The 23865-nt window shown below is 42.0% G+C and overlaps 1 protein-coding gene across 2 annotated transcripts in view; it reads right to left on the bottom strand.

The window, feature by feature from the left end:
- The window catches only part of CSMD1 (CUB and Sushi multiple domains 1), a 1103023-nt gene extending 1096302 nt beyond the window's left edge, over positions 1-6721 (bottom strand). The window contains exon 1 of one of the 2 annotated variants that reach the window (XM_042017326.1): positions 6216-6721. In XM_042017326.1, coding sequence (XP_041873260.1) covers positions 6216-6282 — 67 coding nt within the window. In that variant the 5' untranslated portion in view covers positions 6283-6721. The remainder of the gene's footprint in view (positions 1-6215) is intronic. The other variant, XM_042017325.1, reaches the window with a different exon arrangement.
- Positions 6722-23865: the final 17144 nt, after the last annotated feature.

The following is a 23865-nucleotide window of genomic DNA, read 5'->3' on the forward strand; positions in this document are numbered from 1 at the left end:
TAAAACATGAAGAGACTAAAATGATACTAGGTTTTTCTGTGTATTGTTCTTCATAATGTCTTTAAAGGAAAAAGCAGAGAAAAAAATGAAGGTAGAAGTCAGTTGCTCAGAGATACCAAAGACATGTTTAAAAACAAATTGCTTCCACATATACGTAAATACATTAATATTATCAAGGTTGGTTGCTGTGATTCACCTAGTTTTCCCTTTTAAAGTCATTCATGGATGAAAACATTGTCAGAACTTCTCATCCACAAGAGCTCAAATTAAACAGGGTCTGACTCCACTATTCAGCTGCAATATCTACTTTGCCTGGATTATTTGGAGTAGCAATCTGTTCAAAAGGAGCCAATTGAGCTATTTCTGAAATCAGTACAAATTTCAGTTTCCAATGCAGCAGAATCAGGCTCTCACAACTGCCTGAAGTTACCTTTCACTTGACAGGGATGAGACAAGAAATTTACTTGAAAGAAGTCAAATCACTATTTCAGAACATGCATGAATTTATCATTAAAATGCATAATGAAATAATTAAAAAGCTGTAAGAAACTGTGATTAATTTTTATGATGGAAATTAAAGTATTATTATAATTGCTAGAAATTGTGATTTTTTTTCCTTATTTTTTGTGGAAAGCAAATCATTGATGATATTCGGATTAATCAAGAATTCTGGTTATTCATCAGCAATGTAAGAGTGATTAAATCTTGCTTTGTCCTTTAACTGAATGTGCCCTCCAGGTAAAAATGGCAAGAAACTACTATCACTTTCTTTTCTTTTTTTTTTTCTATATTGAAAAAAATTATTGTCTCTGAGAAAGTAAGACATTTTGTTAGAAATAAGAGGCATTATTCCTCTTTAAAGAGTTTCCAGTGCATGCATGCCTCCATTTACCATTCAATTACTAAATGCAGACAACTGATATATGTTGCCTTTGGGTGTCAATATAACACTAACAATAATCCAAGTAATTTGTGTAAGTAGTTATTCCTCTGAGAAATGAGAAATACAGTGTAGATTTTCTTAAATGCAATAGAAATGTCATATAGTGAAGTCTTTCACCCAGCCAGAACAAAGATGTGTCAGGACAAAGAAAGATCTCACAGCTTTCCTCAGGCATTAATGCCATTTTTTCCCTATTTCAAAAGTTAGTGGTTGATAAAAATCGTTTAAGGGAAATTAAAGCTGACGTAGAAAAGTAAAACTTCTAAGTAAAAGAAAGTGATTCATACACTTAAGGAGAATTTCCATATGATTCCTACTCTTTGCTCACTGCAAAAATTGGAAGAACATCCAATTTATCTCAGTCTAATATGGCTAATTTTGCAGCCATATGGAGAACCAGAGCCCAGATTCTTATCCTATGACCCTGACTTGAATCCAGTTGTACTTGAGTTTTATTAGAGATCACATCTCACACTTATGCCACTGCTTCGGTGGATTGTACAGTTAAACCAGCAACTCCCCTTTCCACACTGCTTCCCCTGCTGGCTACAGGCAGCCCAGCACGATGCTGCAGTGCCTGTGCTCACACAAAAAGCTGCTTGCCAGCAGAATAATGTCATCATGGCCAAAGAGAAACACAATGGCTCAATACAGATTTGAGCAAGATGAAATTACATCTTATCTTTAAATCCACTGGAGGTTTTATACAGTCACACTATCAAGCAGTTACTTCTCCAAGGAAAAGTTATAAGAGGGAATTTAATGTGATGGTGTACGGATTACATCTTGAAAAAGTTGAAAACAGTGGTCCCTGAGGCTTTTTAGCCTTTCTATAGAGCATGGTAAATCTTGAATGCATAGCTCAAAATATTTACAGTTTCAGATTGTTCCTAATTTGTTTGGACAAGAATTTTTATGAGTGTAAATGCTATTGAGGCCTAAGTGCCATAGATGTCTTTTTCAAAACTTGTGTATATCAATACATATGTAATACTAATACCACACCATGAGTAAAAATAAGATGAAGTGCTTGTACAGACAAAGCAGTCTGCAGGGGGAAAAATGACAACTGCCCCTCCCAAACAAAAAAACACCATTGTCTGATCAAAATCATACATGTCTGTATAAAGGGACATGCAAGTGAGAGTCAGTAGAATAGACAGATTTGCAGTACAGACAATTTGCAGAATGGCTCTTATCTATACAAATCAGAGATGGTGCTGAAGTGCCGTCACAGATTTCAATACATCCGGAAGTTCCATGTGTGCTCATGCTTTCACGTGCCTGTAGACCATCTCCAGCTCCTCACACCACTATCCTGTTCCACACATACACACCGTAGAAACTGATAAACCTTTACTGGCTGACAGTGGGAATTCAAACCTCAACCATGGGCTCAAGAGTCTAAAATGAGTGTTTGGGGAATCTTTGTTTAATTGATATGCTCTCCACTAAATTATATTCAAGCTGACCAATTTTCCTATTCCTATACAAAGTTAAGGACTATACATATCTCGATGAAAAAAAATGGGTCAGATACAGATCTTACCAAAAAGTAAGTGCATTTTTACTTTAAAATATTATGTGGTCAGAGCTGGATATTCTCTGCTATGACTTTTTATGGCAAATTTCTCATTGGGCTGGGGGATGGAGAATGCATCCATCAAATACTTGGTTTTGCAGTTGGGTATTCAATACCTTGCTCTGATGTTCTTTTAAAAATTCCTTTTTTTCAGCTCATTTTCCCCAGAACTGCTTTAGTCTTCTCTGGAAGAGAATGGAGCCTCTCTAGAGAGACCAGCCTTACAGTTTGAACAGCACTGCTTTGGAGAAAAAAAAAAATACTTTAAAAGAGACAAACACTCTCAGCCCAACAGGAGTAGGCCTTAAACAGAGTGGTAACTTTGTGTGATGTAGTTATAGCAATTATTTTGACAAAGTGATAGCAGCAAACAGAAGGTACATAAAACGTTTTGAGGTTTATTTATTTATTTTCATAAACAAAATCCTGAGCTGTAGGTATGAGAGTCCTTTCACTGTCTGTATCTAATTTAAGAACAGAAATGTTTTCCCTTTGCTATTTCCATTAATCTGAATGATACCTCTGTGCATAAGCCCACTTATGTACATTTTGTTTGAGGTAATTAAGTGGCAATGAAGGTGCTGTATTTGGCTATCTAAACACATCCAGGAAATTACCTTGAAAACATGTACTGGAACAATTGTAAGTATTAAGCAGTATGTATTTCCACTGAATGTAGGTTCTACTGAATATAGGTTGTCCACGGACCTTAGGTCACAGCACAAACATATTTTACTCTCTTTTTTCTTGAATTTTAGTCTGAATTCAGTCTAAATCTACCATTCGTTCCATACCAGTATGAATTTTTACAGAAATTATACTGACGTGTTTTGTCTTTCAAGCAAATCAATATGGTTTTTTATGTTTGCTTTTGTTACAATATAACATATCAGAATTGGTAAATGGCTCTATAAACAAGCCCATCTTAACCTGCATAGCTGAACACCATGCTGTCTGTCTTGTTGAAGCATAATTGCTATGATAGGGTAGCTTCTGGGAAAGCGGTTCCTTTAAATGACTCCATACTAATTTCCCTTGATGTTTAAAGCACAATGAACAGGGAAGAACTCCCCAAATGTTTTTCAAAACACTCAGCATCAATTAGACGAAATGAGTCCAAAGAAATGTATAGAACTGCACCTCAAGTCTACCACAGTGAATGACGATGAATGTTCATTTTCATCCTTCCTTGTTCCTTAAAAAAGTTACAGAAAATTGCACAGCAACAAAGGGTTTCCATTTCATTTCATAACGAGGAACGATATGGAAAGCAGCCCACCTGTCATTTTACTGAAAGATATGGGAACGCCTGTGGCAACACCTCCAGAAATTCAGCACTTGTTTCTTTTTTCGCTCATAAAACCCCGAAACCAAACAAAACCCGGGTGAATTCCTTTTGCAGTGACCAAATGATTTGATGGCAAGGGGCTGGTAAAACAGAGTTCTGAGAACCTAATAATTAAAATTGTTTTATGTGCTCCTGAAACCCTGGGTCTTTATGTTACTAAGGAAGGAGTTTTTTCACTCTCTGAAGTATAAACGTAATTTCAGCTTCAGGATTACATTTGACTAAATATAGATACCTGTGCTCAATTGCCTGGGAAGGTAAACGGGAAGGAATTATGTCAACTGTCCCCGATGGCTCCCCTTCAACCTGTTGTTTGACTTCAATATTAAGTCAGTCTTTAGCCTTTAAGTTGGTGGTTCTCATTAAGCAGGTATAATTACATTCTGCAGAGCAGCATCAGAGGCAGTGCCCAAACGTTCCTGGCAAAGCCTTTGTATGTAAGCAAAACACGTCGGATCGTCGCTGAATAACCATGATCCAGCCTCCAGCTTTTCGTATGTGCTGTCAGCCATGAAAAGAAAACACTTAAATGTCAAACGACATAACTGGCTACAGTGTATTTAACAAATGAGTCGCGGGTGTCTGCCCGCCCCGGGAGCGGCGCGGCCGTGGCAGCAGCTGCCCCTCGTCCCGCGGAAGCCGGGCCCCGAGTGCGGCTGCCGGAGCAGCTCCGCCACCGACCCGGAGCTCCCCGCCCGGCCGGGCCGTGCCCGGGGCAGCGCCGGGGCGCCCGGCACGTGTGCGGGCTGGGAGCGGCCGCCCAGCCCCGCGCGGGCGGGGACCGGGGGAAGGAGGCACCTGGGGGTGTGGGGGGTGGTGATGCTGGAAGTTTGGGTAGGGCGGGCACGCCAAGAAGCCCCCGCCCGCCCCGGGCTGCGTGTGCAGCCGGGCACAGCCCCATCTCCAGGAGCCGCGGATTCACAGCCCAGGAAAGCCGTGCGCCTTTCTCTCCCTTGCTCCCTTCCCACGGAGGCAGCCGGGTCTCGTTGCCCGGTGGACCGCGGCAGCGGCAGGATCCGGGCAGAGGAGGGATGCCATCGGGCTGGCGCGGAGCCGCAGCCGCTCTACCGGACCGGACAAAGCTCCTGCTCGGCTCCCGGCAACCCGGGCTGGCCCTCTGCCGCCTCTCCCCGCAGATCACGGCCGGAGGCTACCGGGGGGAAGGCACCCTGCCGTGCTGCCCAGGTGGGCGAGGGAACCCGGCCGTGGGCACCCGCAGGACGGGGAACACTCCAGCCTCGCCCGCCAACCCGGGCCGCGGTAGCCTTGTTCCCCCCGCCTCAGCCGCCCCCGCGCCGAAAAGAGCAGGGAGAAAAATAAAATGGTGGGAACGATGTAAAGCGCCTTGGAAGGGTTAAGGGAGACTCAGACAGTACAAACCGCAAGGGGAACCGTCATCCCGGAGGCAGGCAGAACAACCGGGAGCGAGGTGGGAGAAGGCAGAGGCTGCATCGGGGACAGGTGCTCAGCTGCGAGCTGCTTCACTCCTTCCCTCTCTCTCTCTCTCTCCCTCTCTCTCACACACACACAGAGACACAGACTCGCATCTCTCCCAGCATGAAACAGCGCAGGGCTAATGAGAGGCGAAGTGAATAATGGGGAAGTTGTCTCCAGCGATGAGGCAAGTAATGGGGCTGAGGCCAGCACTGAAGTTGTGTAACCAAATTCTCCACCGTCACCCCCTCGTTTCTCCTCCCTCCCCCATTGATTTTAAGGAGAAATCCAGCTGAGATTGGGAGATTCTCCCCACCGCACACCCAGCAGAGAGGAGTCCTCTTCCCTCAGGCACGGGCAGGCAGCTGGCGGAGGTGTCCCCGGCGCCGCATCCCCGCCTCCGCGCAACTTGCGGGGAGCGGAGCCGGCTGAAGGCAGGCGGAGGCGGCTCTCCGCGACCACCCACTCCGCGCTCCCCCTCGAGCACGGCAAAAGCTGGGGAGGCGGGAGGAGGGGAGATCCAAACTTGCCAGCCCGGGGACTGTCCCTCACACGGCAGCGAGTGCCGTTCGTGCGTGCGCGGAGAGCGAAGTGTTCCCAAACTCCGGCGCTACCCAGGCGGCTGGATGCGCACGGTTCCGCTCGCGGCGTCGCAGCGGCTGCTGCCCAACTCCAGGGGGCTGGTTTCTCCCGGGGGAAGTGACCGGCCGAGAGCCGAGCCCTCGGGGAACACCTATGGGAGGTGGGAGGCAGGGAGAAGGGACACCGGGCTCGAGGAGCCTGCTGTTTGCCGGCGCAGAAAGGAAGCGAGGGAGAGAGCTCAGCCGAGCGGCAGAGATTTAGCTGAGGGGTTATGAGTGCCGTAACCACAGCCTACACGAACGCAATGCAAGAAAACCGAATCTTACCCTGAGCTGCAGTGAGGAGCCCCGCGCAGAGAACCAGCAGAGACTTGAATTTCCTCCACGCAGTCATGTCTGCAGTTATTCCACACACACACACACTCTCACACAAAACCCCCGGCGGGTCTTCTCGGCTGCGACCGTGTCCTCCGAGCGGCAGCGGAGCTAAGGACAGCGCCAAACAACCGCCACAGGGCGAGGAGAGGCGGAGAGGAGCGGTCCGGGTCCCGAGCGCCGCGCAGCGCCCGGCGCCTCCTGCAGGACTGCGCGGGCGGCTCGCTCCGCTCTGCTCACAGACAGCATCAGTCCCGCGCCGCGGCGGGGCTGCGCCGCTCAGCGCCCGCGGAGCCCCGGTGCCGCCGGCCCGCCGCCCGCCCAGGGGAGGGGAGGGCGCGGAGAGAGGGAGGGGAGGCACGCCCGGGGCCGCGGGCAGCGCGGCATGCACGGCCGCCGGCGGGGAGAGCCGGGCAGTGGCGGCGTCGGCAGGAGAGGGATGCGGAGAGTGCGAGGAAGAGGAGGAGGAGAGGGAGGAGGAGGAGGAGGAGGAGGAGGAGGAGGAGGAAGAGGAGGAGGAGGAGGAGGAGGAGGAGGAGGAGGAGGAGGAGGAGGAGAAGGAGAGAAGACGGAGGGAGGGATCGCGGCGAGAGTAGCGCAGGCAGCGCAGCGGAGCGGCTGCCAGCCACACGAGCGGCCGCCACCGCCGGACTCAGCCATCACTTCCCACGGAGAGGGGAAGGGGCCGGCAGCCGGCAGCCGGCACTCGCCGAGCCCGCAGCCTCCCCGTGCCGCCGGACAGCCCCGCACGGCCGCTGAGGCGGCCGCGGCCTCGCCCCCTGCCCCGGCCGCGGCCCCGGGCGGCTGCTGCCGGTCACCGAAAGGCCCCAGGGGACTGATGGCTTCCCCCGGGCCCGGTGTCCCCCGGCGCGGAGAAGGGTAGTGGCTGTAGGGCTACACCTGCCTGGGAGGCTCCTGCTGCGATTCCCTGGTGCCCTGTCCCCCGGCACTGCCTGCAGTTCGCCTCCCCCAGCCACATGCGGGATGCGAGTGGTGCGAGTGCTGGGGTCCCTTGTCCTAGGTGAAATTCCCCTCTGCTCTCGTCCCCGCTCGTGAGAGAGGAAGGCTTTCAGGTCCAAAATGTGCCCTGCTCGTTCCTTCTAAGTTGTTCATCAGAACAAGCTGTTATTCCTGAGAGGAAGGAGATGAGCCAATATCTCCTTGCGGAACACTGCTTTGTCTTTATGTTGCCATTCTCAAGAGCTCCTGTTGCCAAGAGGAATTTCTGCCATTAACAATCCTTTCCAAAACTAAAGAAAAACCAATCAAAATATGACGTCAATATGCACACAGAGGCTTCCCCACCACCAGCCTGGAGCAGGTAGGGTTGGTTCCTTGAGCCCAAGGGAAAGGAAATGGTGACCCAAGGTTGGCCTGTCACAGGTCCCTATGCTCCAAGGGTTTCTGTGCCAGGCCTACCTTCAAACGGGTGGCAAAAAGGTGCCCAACCCTGACTTTCAATCCTGTATGAATTGTCACCACCACTGCACCCTGGCCTGACTCCATAATTAATGCTTACCTATATCCGTAATTAAAACACAAAGGCTCATAGGAAGGAAAGACAGAAACACAAGCCCTTTTGGAAAGGTAGTTTCAAGGTTGTAATTATTCACTTATGATGAGTTTTCTTTCGTGGGGAAATATGCAAAGTTGTTTTCTCATTCTAAGTTGCATGAAGGTGGTGAATGGGCATTGAACGAGGTAGGCTGACTTTGTAATAAGCTTGTATTTATGTAAAAACGCTGTGGTTCTCACTCGGAAAAAAAAAAAAAATAAAGCAGGGCCAGGCAGGCTGCCGAGCCAGACGTGGCATTGCTGCCATCTCGTGGCAAGCGCTGCCTCCCTGCCGGCCCCGGGCTGTAGTCCCTGCACTCACTGCCTTTCCCCCGCAGCTCCCAAACCCACTGCCCTCCCAACACATCCACAGAAGGGATCTGGTCTTAGTTAGCATTCATCCATATTTTAGGAACACCTCGGGGACTCATTTCTTTGCATTCGTGAAAAATAAAATGATGCTACTACTTGTTAGCACCAGACATCATGTAGCCAAGCTGCTGTGCAGAATTCCCCAGTCAGAGCTGCTCAGGCTCCTCCACTTATCCTTGTCAGAGGACTGGGCGGAATTCACTAAAGATTGTGAGAGAGATGGAAACGGGCACTAAGCTCAAGCTGAGACTTGCATTCTGGCATCCAGTAGTCTGAGGCTCAGGTTTTTGAATTGAGCAATTGTTTGCGGTGCATTTGGCCCAATAATTTTTTGTTTTGTTTTGTTGTATTGTCTGTTCAGTTGGGATAGTTGAAAGTCATAAATAAACACCATTTATAGCTGCCTGCATCTAGTTGAAAGCAGTAATGATGGTATCATTTTTTGCTGTGCTGTTTCAGTAAGCACTCTTGAGAAGTTGCTGTTTAATCCTACTCATGGCACATTCTGCCAAAGCTCCAGTATGATATGATATGTGCCTTCTTGGTCTTGGCTCACACAGCGTAGATTTACTGTATCCGACACCTTTTGTTCTTCCGGGGATTTTCTGGGCTTCACTGAGCTTTTGGGACCCAATTCCTTCCCTTTTGAGCTATACAAGTGTTAATTTGTTCCCCTCATAGCACCTAGATAAGGTAAAATAACTAAGCACCACAATCAGTATGACTGCAAAAGATGCCTTCTCTCCTTTCTTACATCCTATGACAGTAAAGCATAATGCATAAACATTGTCGGCCTTTAGCATGTTACTATTTGTCACCTGAGTCAGTGCCTTACTGAGAAAAACAAGACAGCACCGACTGCCCCCCCGAGATGATTTCAACCTCTCAACACACTCGGGTAGCTGTCCCAGTGACTTTTACAAACCTTGTGTGACACAATTTTTTTCCCAAAACCAAAAAGCCAGAAGATGACTGTGGAACTGAAGCATAGCATTCCAGGAGGAATCTCCACCAACCTGACTTGAGCTCAGTGTGGAACTGCAGTACCTAAACATGGTAATTACAGAATATGATCTAACCTAATGACTGTAATCTCTCTGTTGTATATTAAGTACCTAATGTACTACCATAAAATCCATGAATTTATGAGTTTGAACAGAGGCAATATTTCTCTCTATTCCCTATAGACGGTATGGGGAGTGTATATGTCAAGACTATTTGTACTAATCAGGGTGATTTAAAGGTAGCTTGACAGGGATTTATTTTCAATTGAGAGCTTGTCCTTTTGCTCCTCTATGCCATATAAAACAAAGGTCTGAAAAGTTAGATTTTCTCTTTTCTTTTAGTTTTTTCAGCTCATTATGTTAATAATACTGAATCCACATTTCCGTGTTGCCATTTTATGGGAGGAAGAAGATGCTTATCTTTCTGTAAGGCATAAGAATATTTGCGCCCATCTAAGCAAGACTACTGATTCAGAACATATCTGAAAATGTACGATGTACTTACTAAAAAGGGATGTTTGTGGGAACCCATAACCACAATCTGTACTTGCCACTGGATTGAGAAGTCTGTAGCTTTCTGCCAGAAGGTTATTGTGAAGTTCAAACTGTGAAAGCTTAAAAATTCAAAATATTATGTTGGGGTAAAAAAGTCTACAAGAAGATAACTCTTCAGCAGAACAGAGATTTAGTGTGAGGAAGTCAGAAAGTAGAACAGTGTTCTCCATGAGCAACTTCATCCACATGGTTTTTTGTCACATAAACTCTTTAGTTGTGAGCAAAAACGGAGACCAGAGTTCCAAAAACTCTCACTTAGCATATTCTCTTTTTAAGAACTCTGTTTTCAGACTTGAAACATTTAATGATTTCTTTAGTCATAACTGAAGTCCAGTCTTCCAGGCTGGAACAATGAAAAAATATTTATATGTACACATGTTCCCAATCCAAATTTGTTATACCATAAAGAATAAAAAGGAGGCCATGCCACCCACAGTCTGTGTACTGTTAAAAAATTTGTTGCTTGGGCTTAGATTGGACTCCGCTTTCTTTTTGTGGTAATGTTGTGTCCAAACTAGAAATCTCTTGTAAGATTACAATAATGATGACATCTGCAATACCAGCTACAGCCACATTATTGTTTTATGTATTACCAGCACAGGCCAATAAATGTGTTGATAGTCCTCTAAGCTAGAGAAAGAAGGAGAAAATAGGGAAAAGGTGGTTACAGGCTGTCAGGCAGGACACTTCAAGGGAGTTTTGGTCAGCAAAGAGAATATCATGATAGTGCTGTTCAAGAGGCCCCCTGGGGGGCCTGCTCCTGCTCTGCTATATTGTATTCCCCTCTGGAATGCTTAGTTCAGGGGGAACAGTCTGCAGAAGCATTGGGGAAAATGTAAGTTGCCTGTTTTAAAGTACTCTCAAGCATTACTTAGCTCCTCAGGGGCAGGCTCTAGCGCACTTTCTTTTCAGAGCACCTACACTGATCCCATCTGTCCTTAAGGTGACATTAATAATTGATGTTAGAAATATGAGACTTCTGAAAGACATTTCTGCCTTTGAGGGAAGGTGGAATTTGTAGGTAGTAGCCTTCAGGATGCCTGTAGGAGACAACATCAAGATTATTATTCCACTTAGGAACTGTTTCTCAGAGGTGTAAACACTTTAGCTTTGGAGGGCTAACAGGGGAAAAGGGAACTTTGTTGAAGTAGTTCAAGGAAAAAAGATTATTTGTTTTCTAGTTAAGCATAAGAAGATCCTGCGAGGCATGAGGTATGACTATGCAAGGCTAATAATGTGGGGAACAGTAGCTAGGATAATGGTCTAAACAGACAAGTAAGTCAGTATCTTGACAGCGAGTAAAATGTGACAGTGTTAGCAGGCTTTGAGAATGAAAACTAGTCACTCCTATGAGATGGGAGAGATATGGAAGAAGCAGAGAAGAGAGGCCAAAAATAGCTCAGAAATCAGTCTTTTCTTGGCAGAAATCTCATTGGATATGGGAAGGGCAACACTATATTCGTCAGAGCTTTCATTGAGACAGCATAGATGTTTGGTTGTGAGGAGACTTTGGTTATACCTGTCAGGAGGGCTCCATACCCAAGTGTACTGAGAGTCTCGTTACTTCCCTTGAGCTGTCTTACCTAAGAGTCACCACGGTGCTGAGTGATGCACAGCTATGCAGTGTCTTAATTATGAGCACACATTGACTTATTAAAAAAGTGCTTGGTTTATCATCTAGTGAACTGCTGTTAACTTGATCTATCATAACTCTTCTATACTATTTGTTTAAGCATTTGGAAGAGTCATGCTTCAACCTAGCTCTCTTGGTGTGGTTTCCTCATGCTAAGTCTTACATCTCATTTAGTGTAGCAACCCAGTTGATAGAAACTAAAAATCTTCTCGTGTGTTAGGAAAAATACTTAAGTTATATCCTTGACTCGTATTTTGAGCTAACTGGCTGAGAAAGGTTTAGTGTATAGGAAAGGATATGCTGTCTGTTTGATTCATAATGCATTGGGTATGATGGCTACATATACATGAGGATATGTCAGAAAGGCAGGCTGAGATTTCAGTTTGGACATAAGGAGATTAGTCTGGAGTAGACTAGTATATCTCTGAGTCATTAGCAAACAGATGGTAGTCGAATTTGTATTTGCTGATGAGATCACACAGAAACAAGGTGTAGAGAGAAGAGAGAAGGAAAACAAGGACAGAAAACCCACACAGTAATTTAAAGAGTGGATGAAATGTATGTTCTCAAATATACTACCTTAGTATTCAGGTGAAGAGGGAATCGATGAAGATATGGACATACAGTATTCTAAGAAGAGCTCTATGTGAGGCCCAAGTGGAAGAAAATGCTGTCTTGCTAAACTTTAGTTTTGAGAGATTGAGGAATTAATCATTTCATATGGTTCTGAAGAAGGGCAAGATTAAATCACAGAAAAAAAGTTGTTTCAAAGGGATTTCTAAGAGTCTTACAATAATTCTAATACTCTTCTCAAGTTCTCATTCTCCTTTTATAAAGAATGAGCTGATAGCTGAGTTGAAAATGAAATAGAGGGAAATGTAGGTAAAATCATACCATTTCTAACATGGCAAAGACTAATCCATAAATAAAGGGATAAATTGTCAGAAGAGAGAAAACAGGACAAGAGCACAAGTCATGAGAAAAATGGTGAGAAATTATGATACTGATCATGAAAGAAATTGGATGGCTAGGTGAAATGGAGGCATTGAAGCAGCTAGAGGAATAAAACAAGGCAAACACAGAGGAAACTTTTGAATCCATGGTCAGAAATAAAAAAGGTAAAGGGTTAATGTTTAAAGGAGGAAATAAAGAGGAGTAAAGCAAAAGCAAGGGTAATCTTAAGTAGGCCTGTCAAAACTGTCATAAGCACCTCTTCTGGCTAGGGTACTTGAGGGTTTTATTCCTTATTAGATACAGCTCCTAATTGAGGTTTAGACCACTCTTGTGGTAGTGGAAGCTTCATAAATAGAGAACAAAATATATTGAAATAAAAAATCAAACGTATCAGCAAGAGCAGTTAGTCAATGTCTCGCATCTCTTTTTTTCATCTTACCTTGAGACTGCTTGGTTGGACTTAAATTCTGCCAGGCTGCCAGATGAAAGAGATTTCAAAGATTGAATCAGTCCTTCTGTCTTGACATTGAATGTTTGGCTTACCTTTTAATAGCAGGGTCTTCACAAGAAGTGTTAACAGGCATGAGAGGAAAATGGGGAAAATGCACAGATAACCAGGTGTGCAATCATCGGTGCTTTAAAAATAATCACTATCAACAAATTACACTTAGACTCAAAGAGTCCTTGACTGAAGTGACTTAATCTCTAGAGATATATTCGCTTCGGCAGGTGCTCCAAGAAATGAGCTTGTATGGCTTACAATAACTGAACTCTTTGGTACGCTTCACCCGCTCATAAGAAAAGGGTCCTACAATAAGGACAGAGAGGATTCTGTGAATTTTTTATCAGGAAGATGTTGCTGCAGTTTCCTGAGTTCTGATGGTGGGCTCACTGGATGTGCTAAGCTGGAAAGTAGTAACTGTGACAGTCCCAGTAGAACACCTGGGATACAAATAATCTTGTGAAGCCCACACTTATATTTATTTTCCCAATAGAGATTGCAGAAATAGCTTCTGCCACACCTCAAAATATTTCTTCAGAGTAGATGAATTTCACCTATGTACCTCAGTCACTGAATTTGTACCTGTCCACACTTCAGGGGTCTTCTGACTCAGGAGTTCCTTACAGTGAGTGGTCTGTTCTGGCCTGCAGAGGGAGACAGTCTGTTCAGGTGCTTGCCAGATTTCACAGCTAATTATCTCCCTGTATTAGTTGAAAAAGAAATTGATAGTCTGGTTTAAGCAAACCGTGTGACAATGTCAGGTTTAAAATTACTTAAATGTCTCTAAACTGTTTTCTTAAGTGTCTTTTCTTTTATATGTTAATCTGCTTCTAAGTCGTACTTCAATCTCATGATGTGGCTGCATATGGGGTGTGCATATGCAGATACACTGAAAAGATTTCTTCCCCGTTTATGTATACTAACCTTTCAGTAGAGGAGAAAAAAAAAGAGAGGATTATTACCCTTTTTCAAAGGCAAACAGCCTCGCAGTTACTGCAAAGTAACAGAGTACACATTAATGCTTACTGCAATTATCCATCACAGCCTTGAAACCTGAGCTAAATGGCAGCCTTTCCACTGACTTCAGTGATGACAAGATCGTGTCCTCTATGAGTAATAAATCTAGGATTTTGGCTGAGAAGGAAGGAGTTATAAAATCAAAGTATCGGTTGCACTGAAGTTTCAGTTACAATGCAGCATTACTCCCAGCAGCTGTGTATAAGTATGGGACAAGAATAACCTGCTGGTGGAATTTTGCACCTGTAAAGGAAGAATTTGATGAGCTCTTCCTGCAGTAGCCCATTATCAATAATATCTCCCTTCACAGGAAAAATCTGAGGCCCATCAACAGAATAGGGTCATTAGGAAATGATCATGTACTCTCATTTCTCTACTCACATATTGACCAAGCTAGATAGGGACCATCTAAATCTTTGAAATGCAAACATTGCTAGCATTGACCCATCAGCATAACCTCAATTATCTTCCCAAATATTGGATGGCCTGACACTGGACAGTGAGTGGCTTTGCTAATACCATCCAAAGATGAGGTTTTGAGAAAGAGCCTAACAACTGCTTAAGTAAAGCTGGCAAAATGCCCTTCTGAAGAGAGGCATAATGATATCCATAAATAATGAGATTGTCTTCCTGCTTGCTTTAACCAGTCATGATTTTTTTTCATTTGGAAAGAAGGCAGAACTATGTTCTACCCTTCATGCATGAAACTAAGAGAGGTCTAGCCTTTTTTACTGAATTAATTTTTTGTTCTTTGTCATCTCATTCCCTTCTTGAATGGCATTTTAGCCAGCTGTCCTAAAACAGTGAGTTCCAAGCAGTGATGAACTATCCTCCCTACTTAGTCCTTTACAGTTCATCTACTTTCTAAGTTGCCATTGCCTTTTCCTCTCCCAACTTCTAAATTAGAGTTTCTCTCTGTCTAAAGATGCACGAGAGGGGCTTTTCTTCTTGAGGACATCAGTAGCCTAGTCTGTCTGCGGGACTTCTACACACTAAGATCAGAACTCAACACAGAAATAACCTGCTTCTCAGATTCACATTTCCCTGTGTAAAGTCTCTGTATCTCTGTTTCTAGGGAGCTTAACTCCCAGACTGCAGATCTGAAAAAATCAGATGAGTTCTGATTGAATTCAAGATAGAATCCATTTTTCACACGGACAGATTTCTGATTAAATTAGTTATCATCAGTTCTTTGTAGTATACACAACTCATGTTTACCTGGCATTGCATTAAATCTCTGTATTTTCAGCCCTCCATAATATGGTAGTAAAGTGGAGTGAAAGAAGATCAAAACAAGGATTTTCACCAGCATCTGTTCTAACCATGCAATAATTTCATGTCTTCAAATGTTTTTTGAGGAAATTACTAGGTAATTGATCCATTTAGAATTTTGTTAATATTTGTGGTGACTATTGTTAGAAAAAAATCAAGAACTAGAAATTCTGAGTGTGGTTATCTGTGGTCCTTCCTTGTGGGAACATGAGTCCTCTGAAATAGGAAGCACAAGAGCTCTTCAAAGATTTTGGGAAATAGATCAAAATTCATTTGATCAAAAAAAAACCCCACACATTCTCATGGTAACATCCTAAAATCAGCGTGAAAAACATTAGTGTCTGGGAGGGACCTGCAATATCATAGGGATTCTTAGGTCCATGAGATTGAACTGGATCACTTCATTACAGGCAGTTACTAAAAAAGACATTGAAAACTTAATGGAATATTGCCTATTTAGAGTTTGTTGGAAATAGGTGTGTCAGTTTCAAAAGACCTTAATGAACTGATGTGGTGTGATAATTTTTTTTCCCATGGGACTTTGGTTCTCAATCATTTCTTATTACTTTATTTTCATTTAGAATATTCAGAACTGGGTGATAAAGGTGTTAGTGTATTTCTAGTGCATAGTATGTGCAGGAGCCATTCACATTGTTCCAGGTCCTGACATTCAGAGGTTTTGCTGCCTGTATATCAATGAAGACATGTAGCGATTAAGACCCATTTTGCCCAATTTTAGGCCCCTAGCTGAGAGACAGCAAGAATTCAGATAGTGTCTGATCATGATCTGTGAGTATGTTCTGTGTTTGCTGTAGAGGTAGCTTGCAGGAATTATGTGCTAACGTTAGGTGGATGGCTTTGGTCCTCTTGTTAAGTGGATGAGTGACTATCCCTAGTCATCCATCCAAAGTGATAGCACGTACTTTGTCATCTCAGCTGGACTGCTGTGCTTTCCACAGCAGAAAAAAGACCTTGGGAGTTGGGGGGTAAAGTATGATCCCTAGCACAGGAGGAGAGCAATTCCTGGTATCTTTTTTATTTTGCATGTACACCAAAGAGTCTGTCAGTCATTGTCTTTTATTCCATTTGTTTTAAAATGCAGTCTATTGCAAAATAAGAAAGTACCGTGTTCTTTTCCGAAATAGGTAATTTTCTTAAGGTTTGCAGTGAAAACAAGAGCACATAATACAGAGTCAGTACTGAATTGATTTGTTATACTTAAAGCTTCTGGGGCAGATTTTCAAAGGCAGAAGGGAGTTAGGAGCCAAACTTCCTTTGGTGTTCAGTGAGTGTTCAGCATCTAGCTGCCTATTTCTGCTTTTGAAATCTTCTCCGAATACCAGTAAGTGGTTGAATTGTAATGGATAAACCAAAAAAAAAATCTACAACCTGTCTTTTTCTGACCATTAAAAATATACTTCTTTGAAGAATAAAGTTTGTAAAACAGAAAATGAAATATCAGTGGACCTCTGCTCACTGTGGGCTCTATTCATGCCTTAAAGCACTCACAGGGCCTGCATTAATATTGAGAAGTATTCAGACATATAAAAGGTATGTTGATAATATATTCTTGCAGTTGCTTGGAGTAGGTCTCTGTGAGAATCAGGCTGTAGGTGGGGTTTCTGTATGTTACACTTTTAATCACAAGACTCAGCTTTTCAAGGAAAATTCTATTACAAGCGTAGTCCTTTTCTTATAGGTGTCTGTGGTAGGTTGAAACCTCCCTGGCTCAGTGCCCCAGGCCAGCCTCCTCCAGAGGCACAACAGCATAGGTCTGGATGCAGCACCACACAGCTCACGTGCTCTGATGATCTCTCTTATCCTTCACCAAAAAAAAGCTACAGGGCTCCTATCCCAGCCTTGAAAGGGCAGCTTCCACTTCCCCACTGCTATTCCCAAACAGTAACTACAGCAGAATGCATTGTCACTGAAGATAAACTAAGTGAACTGTTACATTCAGATTTCACAGCCGGACCAAACCTCAAGGGCAGGTAACCAGAACAACCACCAATAATGAAACCTGAGATCTGACTTTAGGGTACAGCTGCCTTTGTCACTAAAAAGGCAATGCTTGTGCAATTAGTCATACAGGGCAGGATACCACAGTACTAGTTCTGCACACTTGATTCTGAAAAGACATGGCCCCTTGCACTGCTCACTGTCTCAGCTCTATGTATCCAATTTAGAGGCAGCATTACTTCTTACAGTCAGTTTTGATGATTACCTGTATTTTTAAATTATTATAAGATTTTGATCCCTATTCAAAACTAATTTATCAAAATTGATTTGTTTTCTTTGATTTTGTTAATACATAGTTCTGTAGACTACTTTTTAATGTATATTTTCTCAGATCCATCTTGCTCACACTGTGGGCCACCCATTCTCAAACAATCTGGTCACCTTTGGAGCAGACACATTTTTATATAACCTGGTCATCTGTGGACTATCCTAGTGGGCATGGGTTTTTTCAGATATGGACTAACATTCTTCTAAGACACTGCACCTGAGTGATGGGGTTTTCCAATCATGATTCCAGGGAGTCTTAATATATTCATGCTGGCCTATATTCTTACTTTAAAATGTCAAGAATTCTTAGTTTGTAGAAATTCAAGTTGCCTAATAATTGTGTGTATCTTCAGTAATTTTCTCACTTCTTGCTATTAAAATCTCAAAAATCTACCCAAATATGGCAATTTTTACAGTAATTAACAAAAAAGTTTACTTCAATTTTTTTTATTCTCTTAAATCTGACAAAGAACCCCCTCTCTATAATATTTGTTCTAGAAATTTCTCATACACTTGGAAAATGCAGCTACTTCCACAACAGTGACCAAAAGGCTGGAGCATCTGCAAGAAGACTGGAGAGGAACTTTTGACAAGAAATTGTAGTGATAGAACAAGAGGGAATAGTTTCAAACTGAAAGAGAGTAAGTTTAGATTAGATATTAGGAAGGAATTATTTACTGTGAGGGCAGTGAGGCTCTGGAACAAGTTTTCCAGAGAAGTTGTAGATGACCCATCCCTGAAAGTGTTCAAGGCCAGGATGGATGGATCTCTGAGCAACCTGACCCAGCAGAAGGTGTCCCTGCCTATGGCAGGATTTTGGATCTAGGTGACTTTTAAGGTCCCTTCCATCCAAAACCATTCTATGATTCTTTGATTCAATGCATTCCTGACTATAACATTTCCTGGACAGCACCAACTGTTCTAGGCAGAGGTGTAAGCCTGAGTACATTTATTTGAACCATGAGAGGAACTGTAGTTCTTTGATATTGATCAGTTTTACAGTGGAAACTTATGTGTACTCTGATATCATAAAGAGCTCTACAAAGGTTGAGGATAGACAAAATATTCAGATAGGTTCTTCTTTCTTATATTTCATAGAATCATTGAGGTTGGAAAAGATCCTAAAGATCATCAAGTCCAAATGTAAACCTAACACTGCCAAATCCATGTCTCTAACACCATGTCTACAAATTGGTTTCTGAATAGTTTAACTTCAAACAAACACAAAGTGCCCAAAACAAAAACAACCCATGAACAAGCCCCATAATTATGTTGTGAATTGAATTTGATCATTATTTCTTAAAATGTAAGACGTGTTTGCTTTTTTCCACAGGCTTTGCCTGAATCCTCTTATACAAAGAAAACAGAGTCACTGTTTCTGAGCTACAGAAATACCTTCCGTATTCAGCTGCGGTTTTATTGACTATTGAATTAAGGTGATCTATATTGTTATCTTTCACAAGTGACTCACACCTCTGCACCTTCATCATTTTTTCCTATCCTAAGCAAAATTAGCCATTAGCTTTTTGGATTTTTTTAATTTTGATTTTTTTAAGGAGAATTTGACATTATTCAATGGCATTGACTCTGCAAGACAGGTCTGAATCATGGGGAATGGGGCTGAAGGATACTTGGCTGTATTCATAGGGCTATTTATAGTATTTTTGTGATTTTCACAAGTTACTGTAAAGTCTAAGTTCCATTTTGATGTCTGCTTTATATGTAAAGATATGCAAATACGGTGTTTACAGAGTCCGCCAGCTTTCATCTGTTTACATACTAAGACTGCTTCATTCAGGTAGATTAATCTCCTTAGAATTGCAGCTATATCTGATACATCAGTTTGAAGTTCTTCTGTTTCGAATAGCATCCTGATTTAAAAGTGTAGAATAAATGACCTTTTCTTACACTCCCTCTACTAAGAAATATGAATGTGGAGATCTCCACTTTTTCTGGCATAGAAAAAGGCATAGATCTCATCTGGAGAACAGGAGATGATTTGTATACTGTGAAAGCACTGCTTGCTTTAAATGTCTGTGAAACAATATGCAGTCAAGGACAGAGTTTTACCCTGAGGATCTGGGACACTTTATTAGTTTTTACACATCTATAAACATAATTACTAAAAATTGCACTTGGGGTTGGGCTTGAGCATTTTTCTGTGTCAGAAATCTGTGTTTGAAAATGGTAGTGTTGTGTGCCTTAATTATGCTTAGTATTATGTATCTAAAATTTCTGTGGATGTCATTGCTGTTCCCATGAGCTCTGTGTGCAGATAAGAAGCAGTAAGCACCTTCATGAAATTGTGGTATTGCCTTTTCTGGTATAAATTGAGGGCGATGCAGTTCAGGTCAATGGATTTGTGACCATTTGCTCTTAAAGGAAATTTATTTCATAGCCTTCTCCAGTTGATACAGCAAGAAAACACCTCAAAAATATGTCATTTTCTTTACGCTCTAAGTCTAAGAAAAGTCAGCAACCATTTTGATATAGTTTTGTTTCCCAGTCTGCTTCTATGTTCAATGCAGGGACAAGAACTTTAGGTGACAGAAATTGAAAAAGCATGTCCATTGATTTTTCAAGAACAATGCTAATTTACGTGACTTGCATATATTCCTGTCCCAAAACACATAGACTGGAAAAAAATTTCCTATCCCTTGGCAGTAGCTTTATAAATGCATGTCTCACTGTACTGCTGTCATTTAATTCCTATTCACCTAAAATTTAGCATGATACAAAACATTTATTTCTTATACTCAAAAGGAATCAGTTCCTTTATGTCTATCTCTGACTGCTCTTGAATGAGATGCTTACCAGTTTTCCATTCTTGAAAGCACTTAAGCACTTGCTTATTTTTACTGGAGTGTCATTCATGATGTTTGTGTATTAGCACTGAAGTGTTTGCAAGAGTGGAACTAAGAAGAATGTGTGAGACAAAGTTTAAAAGGTGGAAATTGCACTGGAAGAACACAGGCAACTCAAACAGCCAGATATTCCATAATAATATTTTTTCTAGGTTTGCTCCAAAAGCATAAAAATAAGAAAAATATCCCACTATAAATTCATATTCATTCTGGAGGTGTGTCCCCTTTGAAGTAATTATTGAATACACGTGGGATATGTTGGAATAGCATTGAAAGCCAAGTTCCTCTGTTAGATTGAGGTCTCTGAAAACTTACCTATGTGAGTTACACGTTATAATATTCCACTAGGTTTAACTCCCCCTAGTACACCGAGATCAGGGTTAAAGCTCCATTGCTCTGGGGGCACACTTTGTCAGTTCATTAATGATAAGGCCCCCCCAAGCTATTGTCATTATTTTTTATCAGCCATTTAAGACCTTAACTACTGAAATGACCAAATCTGGCTACTAATCTTATTTAGAATAGCTTAAATTTTCTAAAAAAATCCCAACCCAAACTTTCCAAACTGATTACATATTTGTCATTAAAGTGTAATCTGAGTTGGTGCTTAAATTTCCATGTTAGCACAATTAACTCATGTCCCTCTCAGTAGCTGGACCTTGCAGAGAGGCTTAGCAGGATCTGTCTCCTCTGAGCACGTCTCTCACCCTGTGTATTGCACCTTGGCAGGTAGGCATGAGCACAGGACTATATGTGCAGCTCAAGATGTACCACCTGAAAATTGTCATCGGAAGGACTACGTCATGATTTTATAATAAGAGACTTTTGCCCCACACAAAACCTGGTTGCAATACACTTTCAAGGCATGCATAACCCAAGCTGCTGCTATTCTCACAGCAGGAATTTCACTATAACTTGTGATCGTTGACTTCCATAGACTGATTCTGATTTACAGTGATATAAATTAGAATTTGGTAAGAATCCAGGCTCTCCAATTCAGGTACAATAATATTTTGTATTTTATCAAATTCCTTAGACCTTGGGGATTTTTTTCCCCCCAGGTTAATATTTGGGGCTCCTCTGAACAGTGCAAAACCTTCTATCTCTTTTGCAGATTTTTAATCAAGTCTTTCTGTTAATTGCAATATGAATCTGAACTGTCTTGTTTTACCTTGTTTGATATAAAATGTGCATTGCTCTGAGTCACTGTTATGGAAGAGTCACTAACAGAGATATAATTCTAGCAATTTGTAATAAGTTACCTTTTCAAATTGTGCCTGATTCATTCTTTACAAGTGCAGGGCTCAAATAATTTGTATTGCAATTAGTTTGTTTTTGTAAATAAATTGAGGGCTTTTGTCTGATCACTTAAAAAGTCTTTTAAAATTCTTCTGCCTGTGAAATATCTGGAAGGTGATGAATACAGAACTATTACTGTGTAATGTACATATTTCTCGTTTATATTCTTGGTCAAATTGCAGTTAAGGTTGCCATAGTAACTAATACCCTATACAAAACACATAACAAGAACAAAACATTGAAAATAGCCTGAGCAATAGAAAACATAAAAGGAGTCTTTTAGGGTGTGGTAACCTTTGCATCACAGATGTAAGAGCATTGAGAAGGTTCTTGCTGGTGTGGCTCAGAGGATGAAGGAGCTGAGACTCTGCTGAGGAATTTGAAGCACAACTAAAGACACCTGCTCTGTCAACAGCCTCATTCCTTCCTTGCAATACCTTCTGCTTTCTTTTTTGAGACTTACATGTGATGACATTTCTCTGTTTGTCTGTCATTGCCTACAAATAGAATGAGTTGTAGGCATCTGTAAACAGCCTCCAGCGTGACACAGCCTCCAATCACATCTCTGCCATTATCCTAAATAAGCTTGGCACCATGAAAGATAGATGCCCCAGAGAAAAATAAAAGATAACAATAAGGATGAGATGAGTGAAACAGCAGAACTAGGGGAAAGATTATGAAGCTACATAAAATATTGGGGAAGCAGAAAATGGTAGAGCCCAGGGCAGGTGGGAGTAAGAAATGGGACTAGGAAAGAAGTAAAAGACACATGACACATAAAATTAAGAAAATAAGGAGAAGGTGAAAGAAAAGAAGTATACAGGGTATATCACGAAGAAACAGGAAGACAGAAAGCCTTTGGCTTGAAAAAGGCAGTGGATGTTTCTGTTACAGGGAGGATGCCTTGAAGGGCTCTTATAGCACCTGGTAGAAGCAGGAGTGTTCATGAGTTCCCAAAATAAAAGAAGGGAAGATTCAATCATATACGGGACAGACATGGACAATTGTTAGAAACTTTTAGTGTGCTTGATCAGTGAGCAGCAAAGGAAGAAATTCTTCAGCTGTCAGAAATAAATATGCACACAATCACTGGCTTTCTGCTACAAAAGCTCTCTTTCAGTTCTGGGCTTTGGGAAAGATTCATGTGCTCCCATCTCATGGTCTGAAGAGAAGTTGTCTCTGGTATTTTCTCAAAGGCTGAGGAACTCAGACAGGTGCATTCATAGGAATGGTCCCCACACCCAGTACTTGCCCACGGTACTAGAACAGCAGAATTCCTCTCCTCGTTCCTCATTCATCACTCCTCTGCTGGCTGTCTTTTCATTATTCCACGGGGTTCTTTTTAAAAGGATTCTTCTTTTAGCTGTCCAGGTCAGTCACGCTTCCTCCCCTCTTAGTTCCTTCTTCTGTCTGTGAAAGACAACATCAGCTTTTCTGTACCATAAGGGATCCTTCAGCATGCAGTTTTAGAGCCACAGAAGGTTTGGAAGTATGCCACTGGGGAGGAAGTCTGTCCCCAGGAGCTGCTAAGAACTGTCAAACTGCCTTTCTGCAGAACCTGGAGCTGCTCAGGGTAACAACCAGTTTGAAAAGTAAAAGTCCTGCCTATTTTCTCCGTGCAAAATCTCCAGCTAGCTTCTCAGTGCTCTACATTTGAAAAAAAAAAAAAAAAAGCATAAATTTTGGTACAAAAATTGTATATTTTGCACTTCAACAGAAAAAAAATTGAAAAAAAAAAGATTAAAACCTAACATGTTTTATCTGTCAGTTTTCATGGAGAAAAGACAAAATAATCAACCTGTTTGGTTGTTAGCTTTGGTTAAGATAAATTTAGTTATATTTTAAGGCTTGAAAACATCATGTTTGAGAGCTCAAAAACTTGATAAGTACTTCTGATGCATTTTTGAAAATAAGCAGTACTAGAAAAAACTCTGTAAAATAAATTTATAATTTGAATCATGATACTCGCTATCCTGATCTAGCACTCATGGTCCAAAGCCTATTCGAGTAAGTGAGAGCCCTCTGACCAAAATGGGTTCCAGCTCTGACTGTGAACTCAAGGTACATGCACAAAAAGCATCTCATGAGCATCAGCCAAACAGGTGAAAAATGCTATTTGGTTTTTTTTATTTGTTTGAAGAATCAACTGTAAAACAGGAAACTTGAAGAACTGATATGTCTATTTAGAAATTTTAAGGAAAGTGACTTGATTTTTTAGTTCCTGTAAAGCATAACCTTTAAACCTTTCAGCTGATACATTTGTAGAGCTGGTTCAAATTGGCCTCTCAGT

The sequence above is a fragment of the Corvus kubaryi genome, unplaced genomic scaffold, assembly GCF_017639235.1.
Source record: "Corvus kubaryi isolate FWS band 111438036 unplaced genomic scaffold, C.kubaryi_AGA036_p1.0 split3-73, whole genome shotgun sequence".
NCBI classification, from domain to species: Eukaryota; Metazoa; Chordata; class Aves; order Passeriformes; family Corvidae; genus Corvus; species Corvus kubaryi.